Source organism: Motacilla alba, chromosome 5 (genome assembly GCF_015832195.1).
Source record: "Motacilla alba alba isolate MOTALB_02 chromosome 5, Motacilla_alba_V1.0_pri, whole genome shotgun sequence".
Taxonomy (NCBI): domain Eukaryota; kingdom Metazoa; phylum Chordata; class Aves; order Passeriformes; family Motacillidae; genus Motacilla; species Motacilla alba.
In genome coordinates, this window is record NC_052020.1 from 16,971,200 (window position 1) to 16,989,444 (window position 18,245).

The 18,245-nt window shown below is 40.9% G+C and overlaps 1 protein-coding gene across 8 annotated transcripts in view; it reads right to left on the minus strand.

Annotated features, from left to right (window-relative positions):
• Positions 1–6,993: 6,993 nt before the first annotated feature.
• TSPAN4 (tetraspanin 4) overlaps positions 6,994–18,245 on the minus strand; it is a 415,376-nt gene continuing 404,124 nt past the window's right edge. For all 8 annotated transcript variants that reach the window (XM_038139117.1, XM_038139111.1, XM_038139116.1 and 5 more), the window contains 3 exons: positions 14,622–14,753; positions 12,516–12,599; positions 6,994–9,758 (listed from right to left, as the gene is read on the minus strand). In XM_038139117.1, the coding sequence (XP_037995045.1) occupies positions 9,690–9,758; positions 12,516–12,599; positions 14,622–14,753 (285 nt within the window). In that variant the 3' untranslated portion in view covers positions 6,994–9,689. The remainder of the gene's footprint in view (positions 9,759–12,515; positions 12,600–14,621; positions 14,754–18,245) is intronic.

Here is an 18,245-nt window from a genome sequence, read left to right on the forward strand (position 1 = left end):
ACTTGGAGAGTCACCATCCAGCTGCTTGCTTATTCACTGAATGGTCCATCCATCAAACCAGTGTCTCTCCAGTTTACAGACAAGGCTGTTGTGACAGTGTCAAGCTTTCTACAAGTCCAGGTAGGTCATGTCAGTCACTCTTCCCTTATCCACCTCTGTAAGCCCATCAGAGAAGGCCACTGGATTTATCAGGCATAATTTTCCCTTTGTGAAGCCATATTTGCTGTCCCCTGGACATATCCTTATTTCCCATGTGCCGTAGCATATTTTCCAGGAGGATCTGCTCCATGATTTTGCTGAGCAGTGAGGTGAGACTGATGGGCCTGTAGTTCTCCAGGTATCTCATGTTCCCCTTTATAAAAATGGGGGCTATGTTCCCCCTTTTCCAGTCAGTGAGAACTTCACTGCACTGCTACATATCTCAGATATGATGGATAGTGGCTCAGCTTCTTCATCCAGCAGTTCCCTCAGGACCTGCAGATGTATCCCATTATCCTCAACAATTTTCAAAAATGTCTAAATTACATATAAATTCAATGCCGCTGCACAGGATTGATCTTCTGCTAGGCTGGAAGAACTGAAATTTGGAGGATGTAAGAGAAATCAGTGTCTGTACCCTTTAGAGCTGTTCATCTTCTGAGTATTCCTGTGTCCTTCACTAGCTTGATGAACCTGCCACACCTAGGAGGGGAATAGATGGGATTGCAGCCTGAAGAGAACAGGAAAGCAGCTGGAACAGGACACAGGGCCTGTTCTGAATGGGCTCACCACATGTTTCATGGGATGCTGCCCTATCTTTGTACCTTACAGTGGGGAAAACCAGACTACTCAGGTCTCTTGTCCATTTCCAGCCTACTCTCTTAATCTTCATTTATTTTTTTTCATACCTGTCATTTTTATTTTCCCTTTTCTTCCTCACCTTTCCTGGTGCAGATATTTGGATAAATTGGAGTCTTGTGCCACCCATAGCAAAGATTGTTTACATTGGAATATTTGAGTTTGGAGAAGAACACATGTACATAGATTTTCTGAATGTACATTAAGTCTTGAGTCCATCAGGAACAAGAGAGTGTGATTTGCAGCAGGCTTTTAATTGTGCCAGTTTTTCCTGTGATAATTCTTCTTTGAAACCTGTGAGCACTTATTTCAAAGGACCTTTTGATAATGAAGATGTTTTGTGTCAGGGTAACCAGCTGTGGTGCACAGTCAGGAATAAGAAGGTGTTTAATAGGGAAGAACTTCAATGCACGGACTTCACAGGGAGATTTAAAACTTCAATTTTTATTAGCACCAAATATCAAGCAAGTTCCATGACAACAAGCTGTACTTCCAAGCTGGTGAATTACTTTGTTTAGGGAAAGTGAGTTAGTAATTATATGACACATCAATTCAGTCTATGTACTCTCTTGTGTTTGCATTTGCAAAGCCGTAATTCCTTCTGTTGTGCACAGGTCTGAGTTCACAATTTCTGTCCTTCCCCCAAAAGTAAGAGTGTTTTTAATCATGAGGTTTTGAGGCAACTCTGCCCTTAAGAGACCACAACTTAGCTGCTCACCAGAATAGTCAAAGCACCTCTGGCTTCTAGGGGGATATACTACTGTTTCTAACATATTTATGTGTCCAGTTCCTGCAGCTGAGCTTACACCATGAAGAATTTACCCAAAGAGCTTGCCCTGTACTTCCATCCAACCTCCCTGTTCAACTAATGCCAGCTTGGCTTTTAAGTGGCATTAACACAGGGGGCCATTGGTGGGGAGGCTGTGTGGTGTTCTGAGATTACAACAAAGCTTTTGGTCACTTTGACTGTGATAAGAGACCTGGTATTTGATTAGGGAGTGAGAGGTGGGGTTCCAAAAAAGCATTAGAATCAGCACCATGTAGGAGTGCTCTTTTCCTGGAGTATTTGCAAATGCTTCATCCTAATTGAGTTTGCAAACAGCTCTAACTCCCTTAAGGGAGGGAGTTTGTTCCTTGAGAAATGACAGCCTGAAAATGAGAGATCTGAGAATTACACAAACATACTTCTACTTTTTAATTTATTTTTAATAGAAGTTATCGTGGACAGTTGGGCTGCCACAGTACAGACTGTGGGGATGCATATGCTGCCCCTGTCACCTTAAGAGTGTGTGGGTGCAGGTGAGCATTTCAAAAGAACAAAAAATGCATCGTTTCTAAGATGAGGCATTTTTTTACCTCAGTATCCTGGGTGCTTATTATTCAAGCTGAGATATAATATCAGAATCCGTTAATTGCGTCTGTGGCTGATACAATAACACTGAACAAGTTTCCAAGGTAAACTGGGTTAAAAAAATGGAAAAAGAATCCCTGCAGCATTAGTCTGTCTGGAGCATGCTAAACAACCAGTGACAGTTCTGCTTGATAACAGTGCTTGTCTGGCCATTTGCAGGCTTGCATCAAGGAACTCAGAACATTAAGAGCAATTCAGATTCAGTTACTACAGAGGTCCGCAACCAGGCTGCATGAATTTCTCTGTCACAGTACTTATTCTGCTCTGTTCTGTAGACTGTGCTCTTCTAAATCAGTATCAAACCTGAATTTTGTAAAGCCACGTAACATGTCTTACCACTGGGCACTAAAATTTATACAGTCAAACAACTGAATCCTCTCCACATTTGACACGCTGGGACTGTGACTGACAACATATTTTTGTGTGCAGAAAAGCAGATTTAAATGGTAGAGGTGGAAGGGCTGGAGCAGTGATGGGCTTAAGCTTGGGGGCCAAAGACAGGCATTTGTGGATGAGGGAGATGATGAGGTGCATCAGAATAGACTTTGAGAAACCAGTTCTCAAAATCCCTGTATTTCTCCAGTAATTTTAGTTAATCTTCAGGATGAATGCTTTACATCTGAAACTCTTGTCACAGTCCATATTAGACATAGACACATGCAATATACATTAACAATTGGGAGTTTTTTATGCTGTACTTTCCTTTTATATATTGTTTTCTATGTATTTAACTATACACAGTTACATGTTTTATTTTGTTGCCTTTTATTTGAAATATACTCTGTAATAGCAGGACCATGGGAATATAAAGGGAAGTTTATAGTGGGTAATTATCCCATCCTTTCAAATTATCCTCTAATTGCAAGTACAGGGAAGCCTCTGTTAAGCCATTTTGTAGGAACAAAATATTCTGCTCTGCCTAAATGATTCCTGCATAAAAGATACCAGGGACTTGTTTGAGAAATCAGTTCAACTGATCAGTTATTTCTTCATTAAAAACCCTCATGCTCAGACACAGAACTTCTGTTTAGCTGTCTAGCACACACTGGTGTAGATTTGGTAGTGAATGTTTTCTGGCTCTTGGTGGGAGGAATGTAAACTGAGCTCTTCTTGCAGGTCAACAAACCCCAGGATTTCTAGTGAACAGACGGTATTTCCATGGGGAAACAGTTTATTGCAGGGAGAGACAAGGAAGCAAGGCCTAGGGTAAAGTGGCCTACCTTAAGCAACTAATGGGATTGCAGAAAAACAACCTTTCAAATGGCATTTGCCAGATGAGTTATTAATGGCATATTTCTTATTTGTTTGGGGGTTTTAGCATGGTAAGATAAGAAACATAGGGCTCTCTGTTTTGCACTTTCAATGTGTCAAGACAAAACTTCGGATGGAGCTTCATAAGCTGCCCTTAAATTTCTTTGAAAATTATTGCCATGCAGGCAGAAATTACTTTGTTTTACAAAGCCAGAATAATCAGCCAGGCCTGATATTTCCAGGTTAAGTGTACTTTGGAAAAATAGCAGATTGTAGGTTGAAATACTCATCTAGCTGTTGATTAAAGTAGGAACAGCTCTGTCTATGCCAACATGTAGTACAAAAGCAAAGACAAATGGGATAGCTACTGGGGGAAGGTACACTGGGCCTAGTTGTTTGAAACAATGGGATCTTAAAAATCAATAGAGTACTCAATTACCCAGGGTTAAGCTCTACTGGAAAGGCAAATAAAGCTGTTAAGGTAATATTGCTGCTCTGAGCCCATGTATTTCTGTAAGCATCATTAAGTTATTGTTCCTGAAGTATAGAACCAATGGTTAGTAAATGAAATTGAAAGGTAACAATGTTAAAATCCATGTAAAGATTCTTTTAAATGGAACATAAAGAAATTGTGAAATTCACTGCTATACTGCAGGACTAAAGTGTAAATTTTCCCAAAGTCAGAAAGGGATAAAGATAGATGTGGCTGATGAGACCATCTAGTGGTGCACTTACTGGGATTGAGACAATTCAAGTAATGTAAACATCTCTCCTAAAGTGAGGGAGCTGTAAGAAACTTCCATCAAATATGTGGGTTATCCCTTATGATGGTTCCTGCAATAACCTCTAAAACCTCTGGGTCTTCTCCCATTACAATTTCAACAGTACACTTGTGGTGGTGTTCAGAATGCAGTTTAAAGGCAATTTCACTTGCAAAGATATTTGACCTGTAGGGTACAACAAATTGTATTAAAAAAGGCAGTGTTAGACATGATTGCAGATACCATACCTGGCTAACCAGACATTCTTCTGATTTGACACAGTACAAGTTCCTAGTTGTTCAATTTAAAAACATTCTGATGTTAATTTTTCACGTTTTACTACCTAATTTCTGAATGCAAGCAACTACCTCAGAAAAAGAGAAGTCCTTTTATTTCAAAGTTATAAGTAACAGACAAGTTGTGAACACAAGATATTTTGGTTTGGGTCTCAGTATTTTTTTAACACTAAATCTGATCTCCCAGTAGTTTCTGAATTGTTACTGACTAGCACATAATTTCAGGTTGCCTGCCCTTAAAAAGAAAGAGAGGTGTACATTTACCTGGAAATAGGTAAGCCACATAATAGTAATAAATTTTTAAGAAAGGATAGGGTCAAATCAAAGCTAATGAGAAATGACAAAGAAGGAGAACACTGGAGGGTTTTGTTAAATTGCATACAGTGTGTGTGTGTATGTGTGTACTTGCCCACACTTGCATACACACACATCTCTGGGTCTGTATAGAATCATTGTTAAGCTTGTAGTGCAGTTGCTTATAAAGAATACAAAAGACATTCTGTTGTAAACTTAAAAGAATATTTAATAGCTTTTAAAAAATAAAAGGAATATTTTAAATTTTGTTCTTTATATGAATGCACAAAAATGTACCATTGTAATTGCAGCAACAAAATCCAAAGAACAGAGGAGACTGCCCACTGTGGAAAGATACCAGTGACAAGGGAGGAGAATTCACAATGGAATCCAAACTAGATTTCCCATGGCAAGTCCCAACGTGTTTTCTAACTGTCTAACTCAGTATCTATGCAGATCATTTACAAGTAGCAAATTCTTGCAGATAAATTAGAGTAAATAAAGAATCTGGGTTTAAAATAAATGCCACAATCAACTGCTGGTTTCTGATGCTTACCTTTGGTGCCACATTTATAGCTCAACACCGAAGCCAAGGGGTAAAGGAAAGGCTGTGACTTTGTCCATGCTGACAACCTCCTGTCCTACCCTGGGAAGGTGTAAGAGGCAGCCCAGTCACTCGGTGTGTGCTCAGTGTGACCAGTTCTCTTCAGTTTGTGAGAAGTGAGGGTTTGGGTGGATTTCCTTAGCAGCCCTATTGATGATACAGGACAGGATTTTTACAGCTTCTGTGCAGTCCCTTCTTCTCCATATGATAAATCCTACAATGCTGCATTTAAATGCTAATAATTGATCAAAGAATAAACCTTTATGAGGTTAATTTGAGGGGGCAGACCAAAGAACTATTCCTAGAACAGAAACTGAAGTGAATTTCAGTGATTGTGCACTGTATGATGAGGAGCTAAGAAATTTTGTTGTACAAGTAATAAGATTTGGCTGCTAGTGACAGTACAGGAAAATAAACCATATTCTATTAAATATATGGATTTGGGTCGGTTTTTTAAAAATAGTTGTTAAAATGAAAAGCCAAAAGTATATTGGACTGAATCTAAAAAGTTAAATCCTGATGCTGCTGAATTTAGTTGGTTCAGTCATATGTCCTGTGCCTTCATATCTTGTTATTAAGCAGAAACAGCCATGAGAATAAATTAGGAGTGCTCCTTTATTGCCTTTGGTTCTGTCTTTAATTTAAATGTATTGAGTCCTCTTTCATGTTCAAAGATAAGAAGTCACAATAATAAAAAAGGCTTTACTAAAAGTGACAAGACTCTAATAGAAGCAATTGGAATGACTTCTGTGTTGCTCTGCCTGCATTCAATATCAGCAGCCTTTCAAATGGATATTATGTACTACAGGTTACTTATATATAATCAACCACTTTCATGTGTAAAATGGAACTGTCTTTTTTTTTTGGCTTTTTGGGTTTTTTTAAAAGATTGTTGCTGTTACACATCACAAAATCTTCTGACCTTGTCAGCAGAGAAAGGATGAAGTGCTCTTAAGAAAATATGGTAAGTCTGAGACTTGTTATATGCAGTGTGTTCAGAAGTATGAAATTGGATTGTGCTGGTAATGTTGTAAGCACCGTAACACCTGTTTGGTCTGTGTGGAGAGAGTTAATAACATCAAATATACAAAATAGTTCAGTTCAAATTATGAGCATTTTGCAGTAGCATCTCGGTAGTGGAAGAAGAGTATTTAAAAACAATTATTAGCAGCAATACGTGATCTGGGGTTTTTTGTTGTTGTTTGTTTGTCTGCTTGGTGGGGTTTTTTGTTTGTTTGTGTTTTTTGTTTTGTTTTGTTTTTTCCCCTTACTGTCTGTTTTTGTTGCAGTGAATGGGATTTACAAAGTGAGTGTTGCTTATACTCCCTTTATGTACTTGTTTTTGAAAACCAAGGAAGTTTATCTTCTAGACACCTAAACTGTGGAAAATGATTAGAGGAAACCACAAAATGTGACTTGTCTCCAGTCTGCTTCTTATATTTTGTTTCCATTGAAGCTTCAGCTGAAGTTTAGAAGCATTCTGTAGGAGCTCAGCACATATTACTGTGAGACTCACAGGAGAAGGGTTTGTGATTTCTCTTTTCCCTACACCACAATCAAGCAAATTGATAAGAGTTGCTCTCTGTGGGAGTTCTGCACAATGGTTTGCTCCCATCAACCAAACCATCATCAGCCTGCTGTCTTTGTGTTAATTTTTAATGGCAGGGATCACTACAAATAGACTTGTCTACCTTTTATCTGTCTCAAAAAAATCAATGTTTTATGAATGTATTCATCACTGTGTCATGCTGCTTTTCAGTGTTGGAAACTCAAGAGTTGTCAGCAGAAGCATCCCTGTGTACAAACTATAAACCAAGGCAAAAACTAATGGTACAGCTAACCTGGAATTGTATCTGTGCAGGTTAAGAAAAGAACAGAGTAGAGAGAGGGAAGGAACCAACTTACACCATCTTTTGCAGAGCAGGACAGTCTGCAGGTCAGCCTGGGCTCAAGAAGCAGAGAGCAGGGAGACTGTGGTGACTGCAACACGAGTGAGCCTCTTGCTTTAGGGTACAGGGCACCTGCTTGTGGGCTACTTGCTCAGCTTGTTTGCATGACAGTAAAATCCTTTAGGGGTGGGCAGGTTGCTGTGATAGTGATTGGGAAGCCACATAAAATGCACACAAGTAATACATTACTTTCACCTTAGCCTGCACAGCTAAATGCCCCATGGGGGTAAAATTTAGGAAAATAATTGCTCTTTTAAACACCAGACTGTCCTAAGCAATTTCCCAGGAAATATGGAGTAGCTCATACCTGAGAGTGAGAAGACTACAGGAAATCAGCAGAGACAAAAAAACCTCCCAAATCGGATGAGTGAGATTGAATCTGTCAAATAATTCAGGTCCAGAAAAGGCTTAGTTATGGATGTAAAGGAGATGGTTCGATAGGCTGTGGGCTGGCAAGTCCAGCTTTGTGCTGGAAATTGCCTTTAAATCAAAGCACACAAAATGTCACTCAGAGCTGAGTCCTGCTGTTGTAAGCAAGGTAACTTTCTCTAGGAGCTCGATGCATGCTTCCAGTCTGCAGGAATGGCTGCACTCAGCTTCCTGGGGAAACACAGCTCCAGGGTCAGCTCTCTGCTCTGACAGTGGCTGAGAGCTCCTCAAACGTTGGCTGAAGGGAGCAGGCCATTTGCATTTCTCTGTTTGCCTGTTCCCTGCTGTGTCCTTTCCCTGGGGTGCTTCAGCTTCTCCCTGGCACACATGCACTACCTGGAGCTGTTTGCTGGCAGAGAATTATTTGTTTGAACAATAGGACACATCTGATTTTTAACCTCATCACCAGAAGATGTGCATAGGAGGGTACTACATCAATTACTTCAGTTATCAATGAGTGGCTGTTCCCCTGTTAAGGAAAGTAATGGTTTTGATTTCTGCATATTTCTGTGATTCCATGATATTCTAGAAAGTGTGGATTATATTCTAGCCAGCAGCTAGATGAAGGAACATGAATCTGAAATAGAGCACTGAGAAGTGACTCCAGTTCTAACAGAGACTGATGTGTCTTGGCTGTTGTCAGCGTGCAGCTGGGAGGAAAAAAAAAAAAGGTAAGCATAAAAGCATCTGAAGTCTTAATAACTCTCAGAAAAATGAGCAATGTGTGAAAGATTTTTCCTCAGCAAGGCAAACTCTATCATACCTGCAGATGATGTTATCCCAAAGTAAATTAATGAAATGGTGACATTCAGGGAAGGAACAGCTGACAGTTTTGCACACATCTTCAAGCATGGAAATGAGTGATATTTTTTGGCAGACTTACTTGAAACAGGGATGATAAATAAAACCATAGTAGACTGACAGAGAGCCCACTCACAAGTTGTTTACTGAAATGAAGATACAGCTGAAAGTAATTACTTGTTTCCCAGAGGTATAAGTGATAGTGCCTTGTACAAGAAATAATACTTGGTTATTTCAGTTGGAATGTAAAATAGGATAGAAAGGTTTCCTCTTTCTGAGGTTAGATGCTGGGTATTTTCACCTCCTTTCAGAAAAGTATGTGTTTATGAATGTAATATATATAACATATGCAGTCAACCATCTATATGCCACTGGCAATTAGGAAGTGAGGCAATGTCCAATATTGTTTTCCATTAACAGCCAGGATCTCGCTGTACAGATTTTGATTAAAAGCCTGACTCTGCGGCACGTAAGATTAAAAATACTCCTTTAAAACAATGCACTTCTGAAGATGATCCTCTCCTGGCTACAAAATCATCTTGAGACACTTGGAGGCAGGGCTGCTTGATCTTGACATTTTAGCTGTGTGCAAACTGTAGTAAAATTACAATTGCATTCAGTCCTAGCTACTCTGTACCTTCTTGCTGAAGAACATTTGTTTTCTACGTCCTCTCTTCCAGACTGGGAAATGCGGGAGGGCAGCCTGGCAGCTTTTGCAGAGGTTGCCTCAGTGCCATCTTTTCCTAACATGGATTTGCAGTCAGTCCCTTGTAAGCAGCCTCTCTTGCCTTGCCACAGGCCATGGAAAAAGAACCATTGCTTTTTTTTGGTTTTCCTCTGCTTAAAGACAAGGCTGCTTTTTACCTGTGCCAGTTCAAGTACTGACTTTTTCTTTTCTTCCTCCTTCAGTAAAGTGGGGTGATTCACAAAATCTTCAGAAAGATAGCATTATACACAGTTTATAGTACAAAGTGGGGGGAAAGGTCAGATGAATGAGCATGAAGGAGATTTCTCCTGTGTCCTTTGGAGGAGAAGCAGGAAGATTGGGAATGGTATCTATGCACAGTAGGTGTCTGCCTTGACTACCTGACAATACATGGTCATTGCAAAGGTGAGTCCGAGAATCTAAGAGAAAAGAAACAACAATCAATCGTTTTTCAGTAAGTAAAAACCCCCTATTTATTGAAACAACAAGAAAAAAAAGAGAAAAGCATGACATTAGTTTTGTTCACACACAGGAGGACATGTCACATACTGCTTTTCCTGCCTGTTCATGTCCTTGTTCTATTCCTAGAGTCTGTCTGCCTTTTGTCCTTATCCGTATTGCTGTCTTACAGAATGGACAGTGAGAGCAGGAGAGAGTTGATGTCTCCATCAAAAGCAGCCACCAGATACTGGGAAGAGGTATAATGAAAAAAATTTGGATGCCTTTTGCTTGAAAATATTTTACAGTAGCAATCCACAGCTGTGTGGGTATTCTATGGGTGTCCCTGTAGCTGTTGTTTTGAAAGACATTGGGTTAATCCCTGGCCCTACAGATGCTGTGGTTTACTTGACTGTACTTTACTTTTCCAAGAGTACATGTGCACAAGTCCCTGTGGGGGAATCACTGGAGACTGAACATGCATTAATCATGGCCATCAATGCCTCATCAACAATGGATGTGATTTTCCACTCAGCCTATTCAAGAGAAGCAGCAGGGAGATGGGGGATCTTCTCCCAGCTAAGCACTGACCTGTTGTGCTGCCTCTGGTGGATTACTTCATCAAAAGGGGATGGGGGACACATCTTATTTTCCTTCCAGCTGAAATACCTACATGATTGGACTAAGTGCTTGTTACTTTCCCTTTGCAACACCACTGTAAGAGTTGTCACTGAAATGAAGGTCTGCCAGGTAGAAAATTTTAGGGTATGAATTCTGGTTTAAGCACTTAATTTGACCACTTCAAATTTAGTCTTTACATGAGCAATAGTTCCTGTTAATCAGTACTTTGAAAGAATATATGAATACACACACACACACAATTATATTTATGAAGAAAAAGTGGTTATAAAGTTTTTAATCTTCCTCAAGTCTCACTCTTCTACGGTGAAATCAGATTATTAGGTTTTGGTGTGCTGTTTGTAGCAAGCACTGGCCTTTTGGAAGCATCCACTCTTGGGGACAGCTTCATAACAAAACAGTGGTGGCTGAACTTGGTTTATAACCTGAAGCATGCACGACTGAGGAAGATTCTTCTGTTGCATGTACTGTATGTCCTTCAAATTACGTTACTGTATGATTCTCTAAGATGCTTAACATGAAGAACTGCCACATGCTATGGGCCAGAACACAACTGAAACAGCAGCAAGACAGAGGGCCCAGTTCATCTTAGGTGACAGTACACAGAAACTTTTGTCATCAGGTAGATTCAATCACACCAGGAAGCTGGAAGGCAGACTGAAAATCTGTTGTGTTCTGAGGTTTTTTACCATATTTAGCATTTACTAGGAATATGAATTTGCATTTTTAAATTGTCTGAAGTGCTTTCTCCCATGCAAACTAGCAATGTCTTTCTGTCAAAAAGATAGTGTTGTCTTAGAAATTTAATATATTTAGGGTATTTATGAGAAGGACTCTGACCATGGGCTGCTGGGGTTTTTAGTGTATCCTTTAAAGATACCCTAAATGCTGAGTGGATGCTCAAAAGCTGGTTTGGTTTTTTTAAGCATGGTAATATATTAACAACAGTCATAAATTGCCTGTCTGCCATATGATCTTGTGCTTTTTTCTCTAAGCATATCTGCTTATTATACTGGAACAAACCCCAAAACTCTACTGAATTTGGGCCTGTGAGGTGTCAGGCATTTGCATTAATAAGTTGCAGCCAATAAATGACATATGAGAGAGTAAGATATGTGCCATTCTGCCTAATCTGTCATTAGTGGGAATGTGAGTGGAATACAGATCCCAGGCTCTCTCCTGCTGCTGCTAGTGGCATACCAGGCAAATTAAAAAAAAAACCCAACCAAACCAAACAACCATGAGTCAATCTGCAGTTACATGGTGTTAATTAGCTTAGCAATGCCATCCTTTGTGCTTGCATGTTGAGTGTGAGAGAGGGGGAGCTGGAAACTAAAGCTAGATCTTCACTGAATTTAGGAAAGGGACTTTGAACCAGCCTGAGCTCCAGCACACCTTTCACCTGTGTATCCTCAGGCTGTGCCACTGGTGCTTACACTGGCACAACCACAGCAGGTTGAGTTAAAGGCACAGGCACGTAAGAGACAAAGTGGTGGACAAGAGATTCTTCTCTGACCAAAGTCACAGTGGAAAGGACTGCAACTCAAAAATCTGATAGGCATGTCTATGCCAATCATACCTACTGAGTTTCCCTGCTATTAATAGTAAGGGAGCATAGGTTTGTTGGTAGGGTTGACCAATGGGCACCACATTCTGATTTGTAATTTACCCTGGGCCTGAGGGATGAGGTTGAAGACTTAAGCTACCTCTAGACTGTGCTAAGTTGGCTAAGTAGCCTAAGTCCTCTCTGGAGAATAACTGGACAAATACAGGCACCCTAAAGGCAGTTCATCCTACCCTGATTAGGTGTCTTGAGTCCAGTCTCCCCTCCCAAGCCCAGTTTCAGTCTTAAATAAACCACTTGATATAGTGCCAGCTCTTTGCAGTGCATCATAAAACACTGTGCAGTATTCCTAGTTCTGTGCCTTGTACACAGTATTTTAACTAAAGTAAAACTCAAAGTACTTAATAATTTTGCATGATGGTAGAGGAAAAGTCTGCAAGATTTAAAACCTGCTTAAGCAGAGTATATATCTGAATCTGTGGTTACTTACTTAGTTACAATTAGTTAGGATTTGAAAATTTATATTAAACTGTACCTGCACCATAGCTGTGCACAATCCAAAGATTCCCACTGCCAGTAAGTTCTCCTGGAGCCATACTTTCACAGTTTCATAGCAAGGCTAAAAAGAAAAACAAACCAAGAATACTGTATTGGCCATAAATACAGTTCTACTCTCCCAAGAATGTACAACCAGAATAAAAAATGGATCTGACCCAGCTGCTAGGTAGCCTGGATTATCATTTCAGTGCTGGAGCAACTACAGTGTATTTTTGGGTTGAAGCTTGAACATGGAGTACTAATCCCAGTGACACAAAGAAGTGCACCTCCAAAATGCTGCATGAGCACTGCTCCCTATAAATTCAGCCAGTAACTAAAAATAGTGTGCTGGTTTTGCCTGGGGTAGGGTTAATTTTCTTCACAGTGATGGGTATGGGGCTATGTTTTGGATTTGTCCTGAACACAAGGTTGATAATCTGTAGATTTTTTTGTTACCATTTAGCAGAGGTTACACAGAGTATGTTTTTTTTTGGTTTCCCTATTGAACTGTCTTAATCTCAACCCACTCTTTTCTCACTTTTACTTTTCTGCTTCTCCCCTTGATTCCACTGGTGGGAAAGTAAGCAGGTAGCTGTATGGGGCTGAGTAGCCAGCTGGGGTTAAACTACTGCAAATAAACAAGCACTGGGTTTGGGTCCTCTCTGCCCTCTAAAACCCAACCAGAAGCAGTTAGAGGTTTTAATTTTCTCCACTTTTCAGGGAAATAAACATTTCCTATAATACTTATAATACATCCAGACACATGAAACCCAACAGTCCCAGTGTGAGTGGTTCAGTAGCTGCCCCTGCTGCACATGGGCCCATTTCATACCATTTTCAACCATTTCAAACTGCAGTATGGGCACTCCTCCATTATTTTCTTCATGCTTTAAATTCTGCAGTAGCTGTAGCCCTGTTTTACTGGTCCAGTTTTGGGGAGGGTGGAATTTGCCCAAGTGAAACCTTTCTTTAAATAATCATATGTGTAAGACAACCTTGTGCAAAACCAGGGCCCTCCTGTCTTGTAAATGTTCTTGGCCAAGAATCATTCAGCCTTCAGTTAGGGGCTTTTACTTATGTATAAAGGAAGCACTATTAATGCCCATCAGAAGCCAGAGGGTTAATCTGCACTGATTGTCTTGCTACCCTGAATAAAACAGAAGAACAACTTTTCAGTCCTTAAATTAAAAGAATTACCTAGAGCTACTCAAGAAGTATAAAGAAGCTGTGTTTGATGTGAACTCAGCCTCTGTGAGTACCAATCCATGCATATGAAATCTCACTAGAAAGTGTCTAAGACAGTTTTACTCATTGTCTTCACAAGCTATCAGAACCAGCAAAACTTAGTTATAATTCTACTTCATCAGGTGGCCTTACTCCACACCCCTCCTGTGTAATTGCACTACCTGTAATTAGCACAAAGAATTGCTGAGCTAATTTCAGAGACATATTTAGGCTCTGACTATATGTTCCAGAAGGATCTTGCTGAGGCCATTGTAGGGAAATTATCCCAGGGAGTTTTGAATTTGATTACAAGCAAATGCAGAAACTCAAAAAAAAAAAAGATGCTGCTGGCAACTCAGCGGAACAGTTCCCACTCTCCTGTGCAGTGGAGGCCTCTGAATGAGAGCTCCTCATGGGAGAAGAGTGCTCAAGGCTCTCACAGTCCTCTTGTCTCAGGACTGCCTGGGCTGTGATAAGCTACAGCTGCTGCTCCAGGGCCTGTGTGTGCATGAACCATTTGCCTTTATCGCTACTTGACCCCAGTGGGTGGGACACTAAAAAGGACATTCCTGCCATTTCCTACCTTGATGTCACTAGTCTGTGCTGCAGATCAGTGTTGGAATGGATCTATCTGCAGTGTGAAACAACAGCTTGGAGTCTACTGAAAGAAAACCAGCTCATAAAAATAATTGAATAGGGGGTTTCATTGGAGGTCAAAGGCCACAGCTCAACAGGAGCCTTCTGAAAGCACCTGATGAAAGGTGAATTAGGATAGAATCAGGTGCACAGCTTATCATCTGTGCAGCCCTGCAAATGACTACTGCCTGCCCTTCACCTGGGCTGCAAGGCAGCTGCTGCCGTGTGCTGCAGAGCTACTCACCGCTTTCCACCAGGTCCCTGGGGAATGGAGCCCACAGTTCTCGCTGAATTCCAAGCAGCAGGAGTCTGGCACCCGGGTTGTGTTGTACACTTCGAACCAGTCCGTGTAGTTGGAGACTCCACAGCATCTGAACTGGAAAAAGATGAACCGAGGTGATACCGTAAGCGTGATCCATCACTGCCTGTTCTGACTTTGCCTCCTGGAGCCTGACACTCAGTGCATTTTGATTATACCAGCAGAGGCTTTAAATTTTAAAGGAATACAGTATTTCCTCAGCTTTACCCAAAACAGACCCTCTTCTCCACTCTTTTGTATTACATTTAAATATGGCCTTGTATGCAGCCAATGTTGATGCAAGAAGCAAAGGCCCCTATTTGCAGTGGGAAGACACTGCAGAAGCTGAAACTGGACAACCTCAGACAAGTACTGAGATTGAGTTATTGACTGACCAGAATTGTAACAGTTGTTTGCAGCTTGTCACGAAAAATTATACAGGTACAGCACCCAAGAGATGAAGACACTGGGATCTCTACAGCACATTACTTCTGGGATCATGGTTGGAGTAAACAAGGCAAATTTCTTACTAAGCTATTAATTACTAATCACCTTTGAAAGTCTTTGCCAGTCAGCAAAAGGTGTATTTCCTCCTCTTCCTCCTCTTCTTTTCCTCTGTGGTGCAGTTCTTTAATGTCATCATCTGATGCTGCTCTAATAGTTGTGCCTTAAGTGTCTGCCTACAACGACACAGTGTGTGCAGAGATCACAACACTGCTAAATCAGAAGGTCTGTTTTGACTTTGGTAGTGGGATGGAAGGTATAGAAACACAGTGGTAAAGGGAATGGCTCTGTGGCCATCTTCCCCTTGGGAACTGGTATATTCCTGTGATAGGAAATAAGCTAGGACTCGTTACCATATAGATGTATATACCATCTGTTGCCCTTATGCAGAAGTATGAATTTGTTGGGATTTAGACACTTCAGCACCAATGAGTAAACAAGACAACACTAGGCAGCAGAACTGCTCTCTGCTATTCACAGTACCTCACACTTTTTTGGGGCTATGCCAGCCACCTACCTAGTCCCAAAATTACTTGCCAAGATCTTATTTTTTTAATGTGAATTCAGATAAGCCTGAAGGGTGTTTTTCGCATCCCTGTAGAGACCACTTCTCTTGTTTCTGCAGACATCTGCATCACCAGGGCCAAAGACCTAACTGAGATCCTGATGTTCACACTGGCTTGAGGGAGAGTTTTCTTTTGTTATATAATAGTTGCAGAGTTCAGGCTGTAGTAGAGTTGTAGTGTTCAGGTCTTGTTGCACACACAGAATGTGCCACTCCAGACCCATAGAGGGCAGAGGTGTCACACGCTGCCTCATACACCTTATGATGCTTCAAGCACTCAGAAAGTACTCCTTGATAGAGACATTTCAGTGCTCACAGCAGAGTTTTTCTTCTGTCAAGGAAAAGTCAGAAAACTTTCCTGCACTAAAATCTATCCTTCCAAGTTTCTGCTCTGAATTTTGATTTGGTCTGTGGCAGGACTCAATCCTCCACTTGCAAATGTTTGATTTTTAAGTTTACAGGCTTCATTTCCTACAAACTGACATGAAACTAGAATAAAAAAAAATGTGCTTTTCTTTTTTTCCTGTATGTTTCTGCACAGAAAACAGGAGGTCCATGTGTAACGGGTCCAAAAGTGAGTAGGAGCAGCCTGGAATACATGGCATGCATTTGAGGAAGGCTGGTTTATTTGGAAATCTAACAAGAAGAAGGTCTTGCAGGCTGTCATCATTAGAGTCAGGAGGCAGCTCTTTGATAGACAGCGAGAAGTGACAGCTTGTAAACAGCAAGCCTTAAAAATGTGGCTCATCTGTGATGTAGAGTGTGCAGTGGTAAGGGCTGAGATATTTGAGTGATGTTCTGGCCAAACACAAGTGACACAAGTTTGCATAAATCAGAACTAGACTCCTTCTTCTCATAATAATGCATGGCTGAAGGTGTCAGTCTGACAGACTAAGAAGATGAAGATGAAGCACGGGTTTTGCAGCCAAGTGCTCACTAACAGGTTGAGGACAGCTGCTCCTGTGGAGACTGCGAAGCAGGAGGTGGATAGGCCATGAGCTAGGATTGGGACTCCAAAGAGTAAAAATTCCTGGTAAGCCGCAAGGTGAGAATAGGAAGGGATGCAGTTGCAAAGATGAGCTGCAACAAAGATGAGTTGGACACAAGCTGCCTGCCCACACAGATTCTCTGTACAAGAGCACGGCAGACACAGCAATGGGAGAATGGACTAAGAGAAGTTCAAGGTATAAATAAAGGACATAACACAGATCAGTGGTCTTGGGACTGGAAGAAATAATGTCTGTAACTATAACTGGAAGAAATATCTATGGAAGACAAAGGAAGGATGAGCAACGGGATTAAGCAGCAGGTGATCCATAGCCCTAATCAAGAGGAGGTGACAAATCCAGCAGAGTTCTAAGACCACAGAGACCTGAGAGTGCAGAAGCAAGGGAGGGAGCACTGCTCAGTGAAGGCCAAGTCCCATGACTGGCATCCCTAGGGAGCAGGGGCACTGATCCGTGCTCAAAGAAGCAGGAACGAGAAAATGAGCAGCAACAGGATTGAATGGATCACCAGTTCAGATCCAGCAAAGGGGTCCAGCTAGAAGCCAGAAAGGCAGATAAGCTGAGAGCTCAATAAACTCAGAGACTTCCCTGTGGATGTCCAAGTAGAAAAGAGAGAGTGCAGGAGTGATTTTGGATCATGTGACAAGCAACTGATTTATCCCAAGTTGATGCAGCTGAACAGTAAGCAGCCAAATTGTTGAGGGACCATTAGAAGAAAGGGGAATATGGAGGACTTTTTTTTTTTAGAGTCCTTTTAGATTTGAGAGCAATGTTATCTTGAAAATTGGCAAGATTTCTAAGCAGGGATAGTTGGAGACAGACCTACACCTGGAGAATGCAGAAAGCTCAGGGCACATGAAGGACAATGCCTGTCACCAGCAGTTTGTTGTAGACATTTCTACCACAAAGGCTGATGTTCTGCCAATGCCAGGCATGAAAGCATTGAAGACTCGATTCTTGCTACAATTACATTCATTTTTTGGTCACATCTACACTCCTGTCTTGTTCCCTTCACAAGTTAAGTGATAAAATTACACAAGTTTGCCTAATTGCTTACTTCTGCAACATTTACATTTTTTAGAAATAATTACAAACTACCAGTGCTTATTTCGGAGTACCCAGACTAACACACTTTAAAAGGGAGTAACCCATTAAAAAGTTTCTATTTCAGTGCAACAGTGCAATTCCTGATCTGGAGCTGGACACTTGTACATATTTTACATTATTCCCAATACTGAAGGCTAAGTAGGCCTCATCTTTGCCAAATTCCTGCAGACTCAGTCAGGCTGGGATAGGGTTCGTGAAAATAAACAGATACTCAATCCTTGTTGCAGACAGTTTTTTAGCAAAGCCTTGTTTTCTGGTTTTGTCAATGGGGCAAAGAACTAGAGACAGAGTCAGGGGCCTTCTATATACCTTTTCCTCACTATAAGAAGTGGTGAATAATATAGTTTTGTTCTAAAAATCATGTTTAATGGGTGGTGGTTTCCAGTA